Source organism: Salvelinus namaycush, chromosome 17 (assembly GCF_016432855.1).
Source record: "Salvelinus namaycush isolate Seneca chromosome 17, SaNama_1.0, whole genome shotgun sequence".
Taxonomy (NCBI): Eukaryota; Metazoa; Chordata; class Actinopteri; order Salmoniformes; family Salmonidae; genus Salvelinus; species Salvelinus namaycush.
Genome location: NC_052323.1, coordinates 30,207,676 through 30,221,343, shown reverse-complemented (window position 1 = coordinate 30,221,343; position 13,668 = coordinate 30,207,676). Strand labels below are relative to the sequence as shown.

At 46.6% G+C, this 13,668-nt stretch overlaps 1 protein-coding gene across 1 annotated transcript in view; it reads left to right on the top strand.

Annotated features, from left to right (window-relative positions):
* Window positions 1-10,392, top strand: part of LOC120062518 (SPARC-like) — a 25,613-nt gene extending 15,221 nt beyond the window's left edge. The window contains exons 4-10 of the mRNA XM_039012555.1: window positions 166-262; window positions 6,760-6,881; window positions 7,083-7,203; window positions 8,169-8,302; window positions 8,877-9,025; window positions 9,348-9,496; window positions 9,895-10,392. Coding sequence (XP_038868483.1) covers window positions 166-262; window positions 6,760-6,881; window positions 7,083-7,203; window positions 8,169-8,302; window positions 8,877-9,025; window positions 9,348-9,496; window positions 9,895-9,923 — 801 coding nt within the window. The 3' untranslated portion in view covers window positions 9,924-10,392. The remainder of the gene's footprint in view (window positions 1-165; window positions 263-6,759; window positions 6,882-7,082; window positions 7,204-8,168; window positions 8,303-8,876; window positions 9,026-9,347; window positions 9,497-9,894) is intronic.
* Window positions 10,393-13,668: the final 3,276 nt, after the last annotated feature.

The following is a 13,668-nucleotide window of genomic DNA, read 5'->3' as shown; positions in this document are numbered from 1 at the left end:
CTTCCTTTTCTGGTACTAAAATTGTGCGACCAATTTATGAGCATTGCCCATAGCTTATATAGAATACTGTCTACTTTGATATGGTATATATTCACTTTAAATGTGTTGATTCCCAGTGTACTATGTCTCTATTGACGGCTCCATGGTGTGATTGGTTTGTCTCAGGCACAGCCAGAGGTGGGGGTCAACCCAGTGCAGGTAGAGACTGGAGACTTTGACGAGGCCATCGATGTCGAGGAGGAGGAGGAGGTCACCGCTGAGAGTGAGCAAAAGTCATTGTAATCGCTAATCACTTGTCACGATCTTTCAAAATCGAACCCAGAAGCAGACCAGGACAAGGAGAGTAGGAAGAAGGGGAGTATTTATTTACAAGTGAATATGAAGGGGTAGAAATATCCAGGTGGCGTAGCGGGCAGCGGTGGTGAGTTGATGGGAGTGAATTGGTGGGTCCAAGGGAGTAGCGGAAACCTCCGACGACCAGGCAGGAATGGGGTAAGTGATCCGGGTGAATAACTGAAGACAGAACAAACGGAGGTAAGTTTAAGGCAAGCAAGACGTACAAAACAAAACAAATTCTATCAAGCTGGAGGCTGATACGCTGGCACAACATACTGTTAATGGCTAACGATCCGGCAGGGAATGGATGTCAGGTCCGGGCTTATGAAGAGGAGAGATGATGATCAGGACCAGGTGTGCAGATAGCTGATGGGATACAGGTGCGGGTAATCTGAGATCTCCCAACTAGCTAAATCGCCCGGCAACCAGACAGGGTGCGTTCCAGGACACCGGAAAAAACACTCCAGAACAGAACACAGGCAAAAACAGACTCAGGAAACGGGATTCGTGACAGTACCCCCCCTCCGACGAACGCCACCGGGCGGACTACCCGGAGCGCCAGGGTGGAGGCGGTAGAAGTCACGAAGCAGGTCAGCGTCAAGGATCTGACGCCGAGGAATCCAACTCCTCTCCTCTGGACCATATCCTTCCCAATCCACTAGATACTGGAACCCTCGACCCCGCCGTCTTGAGTCCATGATGCGGCGCACCGTGTAGACAGGACCACCTCCGATCATCCGAGGAGGAGGAGGACGAGGAGGAGGGGGGAACAGAGGACTGAGGAGAACCGGCTTGAGGCAGGAGACATGAAAGGTGGGATGTACTCTAAGTGTTGCAGGCAACTTGAGTCGGACCACAACAGGATTAATGATTCTCTCCACTACAAACGGACCAATGAACTTCGGTGACAGTTTCCTCGACTCAGTCCGTAGAGGAAGATCCCGTGTAGCCAACCAAACCTTATCTCCGACCGTATAAGCGGGGGCAGGAATACGGCGACGATTCGCCTGGATCTGATACCGGTCAGAAACTCTAAGGAGAGCCTTCCTGGCCCTATGCCAGGTCCGGTGGCAACGACGAATGTGGGTCTGGACAGAGGGAACCGAGAGATCCCTCTCCTGAGAAGGAAACAAGGGAGGTTGGTAACCGTACAGGCACTGGAAGGGAGACATCCCAGTAGCAGATGAAGGGAGAGTATTATGGGCATACTCGACCCAGGGTAATTGAGAGGACCAAGAGGTGGGATCAGAGGAAACAAGACAGCGCAGCGTGGACTCCATCTTCTGGTTGGCTCTCTCCGCCTGACCATTAGATTGGGGGTGAAATCCAGAAGTGAGACTGACTGTAGCTCCAATGGCCAAACAGAAGGATCTCCAGACAGCAGAGGTAAACTGAGGACCACGGTCTGAAACAATGTCACAGGGCAACCCGTGGACCCTGAAAACCTCCCTAACCAGGATCTCGGACGTCTCAGTGGCAGAAGGCAGCTTGGAGAGGGGGACAAAGTGAGCAAACTTGCTGAATCTGTCCACAATGGTCAGAATAACCGTGTTACCAACAGAAGAGGGCAACCCCGTGACAAAGTCCAGGGCCAGATGCGACCAAGGTCGCCGGGGAATAGGTAGGGGGTGAAGAAGCCCAGAGCTGGGCCGATTGGTACTCTTATTCTGCGCACAAACAGGACAAGCGGCAACAAACCTCCGGGTATCTTCTCCCATGGCAGGCCACCAAAATCGTCTGCGCAGTAGCGCCATAGTCCGAGCAACGCCAGGGTGACAAGCTATCTTGCTGGCGTGGGCCCACTGAAGGACAGCAGAACGGACCGACTCAGGCACGAACAACCGACCGGGTGGACCGTTACCGGGCCCTGGCTGCGTCCGAAGGGCCGCCATCACATCCTCCTCAATCCTCCATGTAACGGCTCCCACGACAACATTCTGGGGAAGAATCGTCTCAGTCTTGGCCCCACTCTCCTCCGTCTTGGAGAACATCCGGGACAGAGCGTCCGCCTTCCCGTTCTTCGACCCAGGTCGGAACGTCAGGGAAATATTGAAGCGTCCAAAAAACAAAGCCCACCTGGCCTGACGGGAGTTGAGACGTTTAGCCGATTGCACGTAAGCCAGATTCTTGTGGTCAGTCCAGACCACAAACGGTTGCTCCGCTCCCTCCAACCAGTGACGCCACTCCTCCAAGGCAAGCTTCACAGCGAGAAGCTCCCGGTTACCCACATCGTAGTTTCTTTCAGCTGGAGAAAGACGACAAGAGTAGAAGGCGCAGGGATGGAGTTTACCGTCAGTGGAGCTACGCTGGGACAGGATGGCGCCCACCCCCACATCAGACGCGTCCACCTCAACAACAAACTGACGGGAAGTGTCAGGTTGAGAGAGAATCGGGGCGTTGGTGAATCGGCTCTTCAAGTCCAGAAATGCTCGGTCTGCCTCAGGAGTCCAACAGAAATCTCTGGTGCAAGACGTCAGGGCAGTTAAAGGGACGGCCACCCGGCTGTAATCACGGATAAACCTCCGATAGAAGTTCGCAAACCCCAGGAATCTCTGGAGCTGCAATCTCGTACCGGGCTGGGCCCAATCCCGAACCGCCCGAACCTTCTCTTGGTCCATCATGATCTCTCCCCTGGAGATGATGTACCCGAGGAAGGACGTCGTGTGGGCGTGAAAATCACACTTCTCAGCCTTCACGAACAGACGGTTCTCCAATAACCGCTGCAGGACCTGCTTGACATGCTGGACGTGGCTAGAAAGCTCCCTCGAGAAGATGAGGATATCATCCAGGTAAACGAACACAAAAATACCAATCATATCTCTCAGAACATCATTCACCATACTTTGGAACACAGCAGGAGCGTTGGTCAGTCCAAACGGCATCACCTGGTACTCTAAATGTCCCATAGGAGTATTGAACCCAGTCAACCACTCGTCCCCCTCTTTGATCCGAACCAAATTATAAGCATTACGTAGGTCAAGCTTCGTAAAAACCGTAGCACCCTGTAAAGAGTCGAAAGCAGAGCTCATCAAGGGCAGGGGATACTTGTTCTTGACCGTAATATCATTCAACCCCCGATAATCAATACATGGTCGAAGAGAGCCATCCTTCTTACTCACAAAAAAGAATCCTGCTCCCAGAGGTGATGACGAGGGGCGAATGAGACCTGCAGCTAGAGATTCCTTGATGTAGGTCTCCAAGGCTTCACGTTCAGGTCGAGAGATACTGTATAACCGTCCCTTGGGAAAGGCAGCTCCAGGGAACAGATTAATCGCACAGTCATAAGGTCGGTGGGGAGGAAGTGACAGAGCCTTCTGCTTACTGAATACTTCACCCAACTCGTGATATGTTTCTGGAACCAGGGACAAATCAGGAGGAGCAGAGTCACTGACCTGACTGGGAACAGCAGGAGAACAGGCAGTCCTAAGGCAGTTAGCATGACACTCAATGCTCCAACTAGTTACCTTACCCGTCACCCAATCAAACGAGGGATTGTGTTCCTTCAGCCAGGGGTAACCAAGAACCAGAGGAACATGGGGCGAGGACAGAATGAGGAAGGAGATAAACTCTGAATGATTCCCCGACAACAACATCTTAACCGGTTCAGTCCTCATAGTGATCCGTGCCAGACTACTGCCGTTCAGAGTGGTTGCTTCAATGGCTTCCGGCAATTGCTCCTTGGAAAGCCCCAGCTGTTCCACCAAGTCGGCATCAATAAAGCTGCCATCGGCACCTGAATCGATAAAAGCGTTCATCTCTAAGCTCTGATCTTTATTCATAAGGGTCGCAGGAAAACGGGGTCTGACAGGGTTCTTGAGAGGTTGAAACTGGCTCGCAAAAATTCCTCCCAAAACTAGCGAGCCGGGCAGTTTAACGGGCGCTGTGGACAAGCGGAGATGTAATGTCCCGAGCTACCACAGTAGAGGCAGCTGTTGGTCTCACGTCTACGTTGGCGCTCCTCCTTAGTTAGCCCGTGTCGCCCCACTTGCATTGGTTCAGGATCTAGTGGCAAGACCCCTCCACTAATCCCGTGTGGGGAATCATGATCAACACGTTCTGGTCCATTTCCTGAACCGAATGGTAACCGAGTTGCTGATTGATTGGACGGGCCCCACTGCTTCTCCCTCCTTCTCTCTCGGACTCTATTATCTACCCGAATAGATAAAGTGACCAAGCTGTCTAGGTCACTAGGCTCTGGATAGGATATCAGCTCGTCCTTGAGTTGCTCCGACAACCCCTGGTAAAAAGCCGCTTGTAGTGACTCCTCATTCCAACCACTCTCCACAGCCAATGTCCTGAATTCGATCATAAAGTCTGCCACACTGCGAGCTCCTTGGCGAAGAGTGAACAAACGTTTAGCTGCGTCCTTACCTCGGACTGGATGGTCAAAAAGCTTTCTCATCTCCGCCGTGAACTCCTGGTATGAAGCCATGCAGGTGTCCTGTCGTTCCCAAACGGCTGAAACCCATTCCAGAGCTCTACCACGCAGCAGTTCAATCACGAAAGCTATCCTAGCCTTATCTGTGGCGTAAGAGTAGGGCTGTAGATCAAAAACTAAGCCACACTGCATAAGAAATGAACGGCATCTTCCGAAATCCCCCTCGTACTTATCAGGCGTCGGAACCTTGGTCTCACGGAAGGAAACCTCTCCAGAATCGGCAGGTGAGATGGGTGAAACAGGTGGTGGCTGTCCTGCCGGCAAACTGAGCTGATCCTGGATATTCGTCAAGCTAGCAGATAAGTTCCGGACTGAACCCGCTATCTCCTGTAGCGCCGTGTTGTGTTGTTCCAATATCTTCCCCTGCTGGGTAACGGCATGGCAAACGGAGTCCAGGTCCGCTGGGTTCATCCTTGGCCGGATCGTTCTGTCACGATCTTTCAAAATCGAACCCAGAAGCAGACCAGGACAAGGAGAGTAGGAAGAAGGGGAGTATTTATTTACAAGTGAATATGAAGGGGTAGAAATATCCAGGTGGCGTAGCGGGCAGCGGTGGTGAGTTGATGGGAGTGAATAGGTGGGTCCAAGGGAGTAGCGGAAACCTCCGACGACCAGGCAGGAATGGGGTAAGTGATCCGGGTGAATAACTGAAGACAGAACAAACGGAGGTAAGTTTAAGGCAAGCAAGACGTACAAAACAACAAAACAAATTCTATCAAGCTGGAGGCTGATACGCTGGCACAACATACTGTTAATGGCTAACGATCCGGCAGGGAATGGATGTCAGGTCCGGGCTTATGAAGAGGAGAGATGATGATCAGGACCAGGTGTGCAGATAGCTGATGGGATACAGGTGCGGGTAATCTGAGATCTCCCAACTAGCTAAATCGCCCGGCAACCAGACAGGGTGCGTTCCAGGACACCGGAAAAAACACTCCAGAACAGAACACAGGCAAAAACAGACTCAGGAAACGGGATTCGTGACATCACTACTGTCGCTCGACAGACGTTGTGAGAAAACAATACCTAATCCCCAATGCCTTCTGTGAAGGGAAGCTTATATAAAGTCCTAGTTTACCACATATTACAATGATAATTGGGAACATTCACCAAGCTAACAGTCTGCATGGCTACAGTAATGTATAGCTATTATTGTAACGTTAAACACACAATAGCTACTACAGGGTTCCCCAACTGGTGGCCCAGAGGCCAAATTTGGCCCAAGGGGGGTTATATTTGGCCCCCCAAGTTATCTGAGTGAAGAAAAAAAATGTTTTTTTTTCATTTTTATTGTTGGACATAAAAGACTGTAAAAACAGCAGCAAATCAGCTCCAATTGATTTTAACTTTGGAAATCTGTTCCAAACAATTCCCATGCATAATAGAGAGACATGTGATCTTATACAAATGTAAGCAAGGTTTGAAATGATTATGTTTTAGTCAAATATTATATCTGTTTGGGCTTCTTGTGGTCAATTTACGGTCTACCCATTTTTTTGTAATTATATATCCGGCCCCCTGATCATCCACTCAAGAAAAACTCTGAATCTAGTTGATGATCCTTGGGCTGGTATATCTTTTAGGCTGCTTAGGTTTAGTAGAGGTATGACAACATCAATCAAATGAAGCTGTATGTCGGTGCTCCTTTGCAGCAGCTGTGTTGTGAGATGTTGGCTAGATGGTAGAGAGAGAGAGAGGAGGGGAGAGGGGACACGTTGGTAATGACAGAGTGCTTCTGTCTCAAACAAGAGACCTATCATCATGTGTTCCACCCAATGGTTCCAGTAAGCTTCTTGGAAACGGAAAATAAACCCTTCTCCTAATTGGCAGGGGCGCCGCCACACTCCTTCTCCGCTAACTACCGCCAGGAATATCTGTCTGTCTAATAACTTAGCGGTAAATTCAAGGGCAAAAGAACACTTCCGATATGTTCCATTTTTTATGTTCCAGAATGTTTGAACAATTTGTTTCCGATTCCTTCGTAGACCCCTGCTTGAACCACCACTGCAAGAAGGGAAAGGTGTGTGAGGTGGATGAGGAGAATACCCCCATGTGTGTCTGCCAGGACCCAACTACCTGCTCTTCTGCCGTTGGAGAGTTTGAGCATGTGAGCTATCATCATATAAATCATATTCTAATCTGTTCAGACCAACATCAAGTAGGCCTAGATGTTTCATATTTAACACTGTTCCTAATAGAACCTTGACCTGTACAATAATGCTACTACTTATTTGCATCGTTGGCTCATTCTTGATATACTGTAATTTCTGACTATATCTGATTCATGAATATAATCTGTGTATCCCAGGTTTGCGCCACCGACAACACAACCTACGACTCTTCCTGCCACTTCTTTGCCTACAAGTGCAGTCTGGAGGGAACCAAGAAGGGCCACAAGCTGCACCTAGACTACATCGGGCCATGCAAATGTGAGCTATGCTTTATAGTTACAAACATTCATGGATTGAATTGTATTAAATTCATTTCAATTCAACGTATTTTATCCTCACAGGGACCATTTGAGAACGTTTTAATACAACCATTCAATTCAGTGCAAAAAAAGTTCACCTTTTTGAGAATCCCCCAGAGACATATTTTTCCTCTGAGACTCCGTTCCCAGTGTGATTGGTTATGCTGTCTTAGAGCTGAAGCCCTGCTGAAAGCTTCTCCAGGGGAATGATTGATGGGCTGAAATAGAGGGATTTTGCCTTAAGGAACCTAACACTTAGAGTGGAAGGCAAGCTGTGGCATGCTCACTGCATCGCTGCCCTTCTCAAACTACCGCTGAATCTGCAGCTAAATGTCTGTCATTAAACAGAATCAAACCCATGTGTCTCTCACTGTTGGTGATGAGTACCTAAGGACTGAAGGGCACAGGTGGAGACGATGTTGTTGCACGTTGTGGACGCAAACATTTTTAAAGAAAACTTTTTAAAAACGAATGGCCTCTAAATGTCAGGTACAGTATTCAACCAAGGGATTAGACAAAAAGGTACAAAATCATTGCCTATGGGGCTGTGCTCATCAACCGTACATTTCAATGGACACAAAGGTCACATTTTGTGTGAGTTGTGGGTTTTATGTTCTATGACAAAGGGCTTGACCATAATTGTTTGAAAAATAGGATTGGAGATTTTGACTTGAATGTCCTACTTGCACAACAACTTTCTGACTATGACTTACTTGACTTAATTAAGTGAAACTCTTTGGCTCCTTGGGGACCATAGGTCATTAAACAAACCTTCTCCAATTGTTCCTGGGTCTTCTCTGTTTGTTTTTTTCTCTCTGACCATACCTAATGTTTCTTCCTGTGTGTTTCTCTCCAGTCACTGAGCCCTGTGTGGACAGAATAGCTCTGACGTATAACTCATTCTCCTTCCTGTTTATTCTCCAGTCATCGAGGCCTGCATGGATGCTGAGCTGAATGAGTTCCCCCTGCGTATGAGGGACTGGCTGAAGAACGTTCTGGTCACCTTGTACGAGCGCGATGAGGAGAACAACCTGCTGACTGAGAAGCAGAAGCTCAGAGTAAGTCCACTTAGCCACTCTATATGCACTGCACACAACCCATTTCCTGCACACAACCCATTTACTGCACACAACCCATTTACTGCACACAACCCATTTACTGCACGCAACCCATTTACTGCACGCAACCCATTTACTGCACGCAACCCATTTACTGCACACAACCCATTTACTGCACACAACCCATTTACTGCACACAACCCATTTACTGCACACAACCCATTTACTGCACACAACCCATTTACTGCACACAACCCATTTACTGCACACAACCCATTTACTGCATGTTTGCCTACTGGGGTTGGGTCAAAATCATTATTAAACACAGCACAGAACCAATTAATTTTGGTTACGTTCATTTACTGAACTCGGCGGATGGGTCGAAAATAATGAATAAACCAAAATACCAAAATAATATGATTATAAGATTTGACATTCGGCTCTCACTATGAAGTCGACTCCTTTTGTGCATCCAATCCTACTGGGGATTTATTTATCAGTTTGTTCTATTCAAAGATTATTAGACAAACTAATGTTTGCAAAAAAAAAAAAAAATGTTTTACTTGGCTTGCAGGTGAGGAAGATCTATGAGAATGAGAAGAGACTGCAGGCTGGAGAGCACTCCCTGGACCTGCTGGCCCACGACTTTGACAAGAACTACAACATGTACATTTTCCCCGTCCACTGGCAGTTCGGTCAGCTGGACCAGCACCCCGTCGACGGGTAGGTTGAGGAGAAGAGTTTCCTGTCTTCTGCTTCAGCTGGATTGTTTCAACATCACACAAATACAGGCTTGCTTGGGCTATAACTTTGATTCAACTCTGTGCCAGTCAGGACATCAATACTGAAACATTTCTACAATGTCTCAGAAAGGATATTGGCAGCCTGAATGTATTGTTTTATGAACGGAAAAAAACAACTGTCATTGCTACATTGGTGCTGTTCTTACTTTTCTACGCTCTAACACTATAGCTTATAAAGCCTTCATAAAGCCTTTATGAGGCCTGCGTAGATGCTTCGTAACAGGTGTTCTGTGGTGTTGTAGGTTCCTGTCCCACACAGAGCTGGCCCCCCTGCGCGCCCCTCTCATCCCCATGGAGCACTGCACCACTCGTTTCTTCGAGCAGTGTGACGCTGACAATGACAAGTACATCGCCCTGGAGGAGTGGGCTAACTGCTTCAGCATCAAGGAGCGTGAGTAGTTTTAAAAACACCTCGTTCATAGTTTACACTTGTTATTTTACTGCCTCAAAGAAACCAGGAGGACCAAGGCCCTCTTTGTATATTAAAATGCCTTCATTGTCTGTATCTGAAATGGTACCCTATTCCCTATATAGTGCACTACTTTTGACCAGAGTCCTATGTCCAATGGCACCCTATTCCCTATATAGTGCACTACTTTTGACCAGAGTCCTATGTCCAATGGCACCCTATTCCCTATATAGTGCACTACTTTTGACCAGAGTCCTATGGGCTGTATAGGGCACCATTTCAGACATATCTTCCCGTCCCTCTATTTTACTGTCTGGTTTTGAATTGAAACGGCCATTTCATTATTGCTTGTTAATGGTGGGCTTGTTTGTTTTTTTCAGAGGATGTCGACAAGGACCTTGTCATCTAAGCTCTTCAGCTGACCTACAGTATGAAAACTAGTCTCTATTGGGACGAGGTGCTAAGCTCATCCTTAAATTAATGAAACACAGTAACGGTGCTAACTACAACTAATTAACGACCGACCTACACCACTAAAATTGCTGAAAAAGACATATGCACAGTCTGAACTAACAAATCACAAAACGTGATCATGATGCAACTTTTTTTCTTGTTTGTGCAAATAAATAAGCCTTTTTAACCAGATAGATTAGAGGAAGTAACAGAAAGATACTTTTTGACGGGAGAAAGATGTAAATGTATGTTGAATGGGTTGTGATAATGGTCGATGTTCACAACATTTATATTGTGTTCACGTGATCAGGGCTTGGATTTAATAACATCAATTAGAACATTCTTTGGAGGAGACAAGTTTTGTAAAAATCTAAGAAATAAAGTTTCTAAATAAATGCTTCTTTCATTTGCTTTTTTTCTAAATATTTTTGTTGTTTTGGTGTCCTCACTCCTTTTGTCATCTTCGTTGTTTTGTTTGACTCTTGACTACTGCTTTTAAATGAAGGCCTGACTATCCGCAGGTTTGTTTTCTGACATAGATTCTGCCACACAACAAGGGGATAGGTGTACTGAAAAATGCTTGAGACAATAAAAGGAAATATTGTTTCAACTCTACGAGGGAAGCGTCTCGCAGGTTGATTGTTCTTCTCACGCTTTAGCACGTTTACTGACGTTCTTATACTTTGTGACATCGTGTGACCGCAATACAACTCTTTCCTCAAAATAAAAGTTACTGAAATGTCCAACACTGTTGCATGCTTTCAGATCTGCATTTCTTCAGTATCCTCACAATGTTGATACATTTCAACTGGAACAAAAGGAAAAACACTGACTTAGAACATTTCGTGGGACATTTAATTAGTTGTCTTTACACATTAGTTACACAAAAGACCTCTGAAGCATCCATATCACAGATATGAAGTACATCATCATGAAGTATCAATTCATTGAAAGAAATGCCACATGTACAGCTGCAGTGCAAGGTATTCTGTACTGCATGGTAGGCTACGCCTTAGTCTTATGAGTTACAGGCTCAGTACACGTCTCAACATCCTGTGATGAGTGTAGTCCTGGCCCTTGAATCCAGTATTTTTTTGTCAAAACATTGGTATACCACAAAGCAAAAGTTTTCTAACCCTGTATTTAAGAGTCTATATTGAAAGTTCAAACCAGCACTTTGCATAGGCTTGAAACAACCATAGAATTGCATTGTGTTTGTAAAACCAGCTGGACACCCTGTCCCAATGAACCCATAAGAATAGGTTTGCCAGGAACTGGCTGGTTTAGTTTAGTTTACTTTTCAGATAAATGAATCTTATGTATCCTCTTAAAAACAGAAAAGAAAGATCAAATGGCCATATTTCCATATTTGGTCAAAAACCAGAACAAGCTCAAAGTGTCCTCTCTGTAGAATCGAAGAAAGGTCCCATGAGAGTCAGAGGAAAGGAGAAGCCTATAGTGCGTTACTACAGCACCCTGTTACCATCTCTACCCTTTCAGCCAGACAGTACAGCGAGGCAGGAACTCGGAACAACTGTAGAGCCTCCTCCACATAGGCTGAGCCACAGGCACCACCCCTTCTTCCACAAGTGGGAAATGTCCTCCCTTCTCTCCAAGACAAACGGAGGAAATAACAGTTGAATACAATGAGATTATTGTTAACAATTCTCAATGTTTTTTGGGGGGATGAATAAAGAATGTGAATTAAATAAATACTTTGGCATATTCTTAATTTATCAGACTAGAACTAAATATTTTCGCCTTTATCATGATGTTGAATTGACCACAGATCACTTGCATCCTCCAGAAAAAAATACAGAATAAATAAATCATTCTTTGTGGAAAATTAAAATATTATCTTTGTTAATGATATTATTAATAGGAAAGGTGGAGTTATCCAAAATTACAACAAATTGATCGCAGATTTACCGCAAGAAAGGGAGGAGGCAAGTGGAAGGGGGAAAAGGTGAGGAACTTATTTATCTACCCATTATTAAAGACCAAAACTGGCAACAACAAAAAAGAGTTATACAAAAAAATATATATCAGCTTTAAACGGACCAAAATGTTGATTGCGCGCTATACAGGTTGCAAAATAGTTGGGAAGAGATGTTAGAAGTGCCGACTCCGTGTCACATGGTTTATGAACTGATAAGCAAAACCACGCTTGATTCAAAACTACGAGTTTTTCCATTTAAATTATTATTTAAAAAATGATTGCCACAAACAGAAAGTTATGTATATGGAACATAATCTCAGCTCTGCAGATTTTGCTACCATAGAGACAGAATCATGAGATTACATATTTTGGTATTGCCCCTGTGTAATTTACTGTTTCAGGTCACATGAACAGGAATGGCTGAAAATATATGGCACATTGTAACACACTAGGCGTAGTGGGTGCGGAGTCAGGTGCAGGAGGCAGAAAGTTCAGAATAGCGCACGGGGAAAAGTAATACTCTCCACGAAACTGGGCGTAATCAAACAAATGCCCAAAACAGGTAACTAAACAACACGCACTACCACACGTCAACACAGTGGGAAAAATAATCAAGCCCGCACAAAGAGCAGGCGGGCCTACCGGTTTAAATAGCCCAACTCAAAATCTAAACAAGAAACAGGTGAAACAAATCAGACAAAACCAACAGAAAAGGGAAAAGGGATCGGTGGCAGCTAGTAGGCCGGTGACGACGACCGCCGAGCGCCACCCGAACAGGGAGAGGAGCCACCTTCGGTAGGAGTCGTGACACACATGGAAATCATTAGACTGATTAGACTGAGGGTGGTTTATGCAGATAGGTGGGATGGACTGAGAGTAGCCGCTGAGGGGTGGGGTTAAGGAGATAGGTGGGATGGACTGAGAGTAGCTGAGGGGTGGGGTTAAGGAGATAGGTGGGATGGACTGAGAGTAGCCGCCGAGGGGTGGGGTTAAGGAGATAGGTGGGATGGACTGAGAGTAGCCGCCGAGGGGTGGGGTTAAGGAGATAGGTGGGATGGACTGAGAGTAGCCGCCGAGGGGTGGGGTTAAGGAGATAGGTGGGATGGACTGAGAGTAGCTGCTGAGGGGTGTGGTTAAGGAGATAGGTGGGATGGACTGAGAGTAGCCATCGAGGGGGTGGGGTTAAGGAGATAGGTGGGATGGACTGAGAGTAGCCGCCGAGGGGGTGGGGTTAAGGAGATAGGTGGGATGGACTGAGAGTAGCCGCTGAGGGGTGGGGTTAAGGAGATAGGTGGGATGGACTGAGAGTAGCCGACGAGGGGTGGGGGTAAGGAGATAGGTGGGATGGACTGAGAGTAGCCGCCGAGGGGGTGGGGTTAAGGAGATAGGTGGGATGGACTGAGAGTAGCCGCTGAGGGGTGGGGTTAAGGAGATAGGTGGGATGGACTGAGAGTAGCCGCCGAGGGGGTGGGGTTAAGGAGATAGGTGGGATGGGCTGAGAGTAGCCGCCGAGGGGTGGGGTTAAGGAGATAGGTGGGATGGACTGAGAGTAGCCGCCGAGGGGTGGGTTTAAAAGTTCATGTTGTATAATAGTTATGACTAAAAACACGATTTATAATGTGTAAGTACTATCTATCTATCTGGTTTGATTCCAGGCTGTATCACAACCGGCCATGATTGGGAGTCCCATAGGGCGGCGCACAATTGGCCCAGAGTCGTTTGGCCGGCGTAGGCCGACATTGTAAATAAGAATTAACTGACT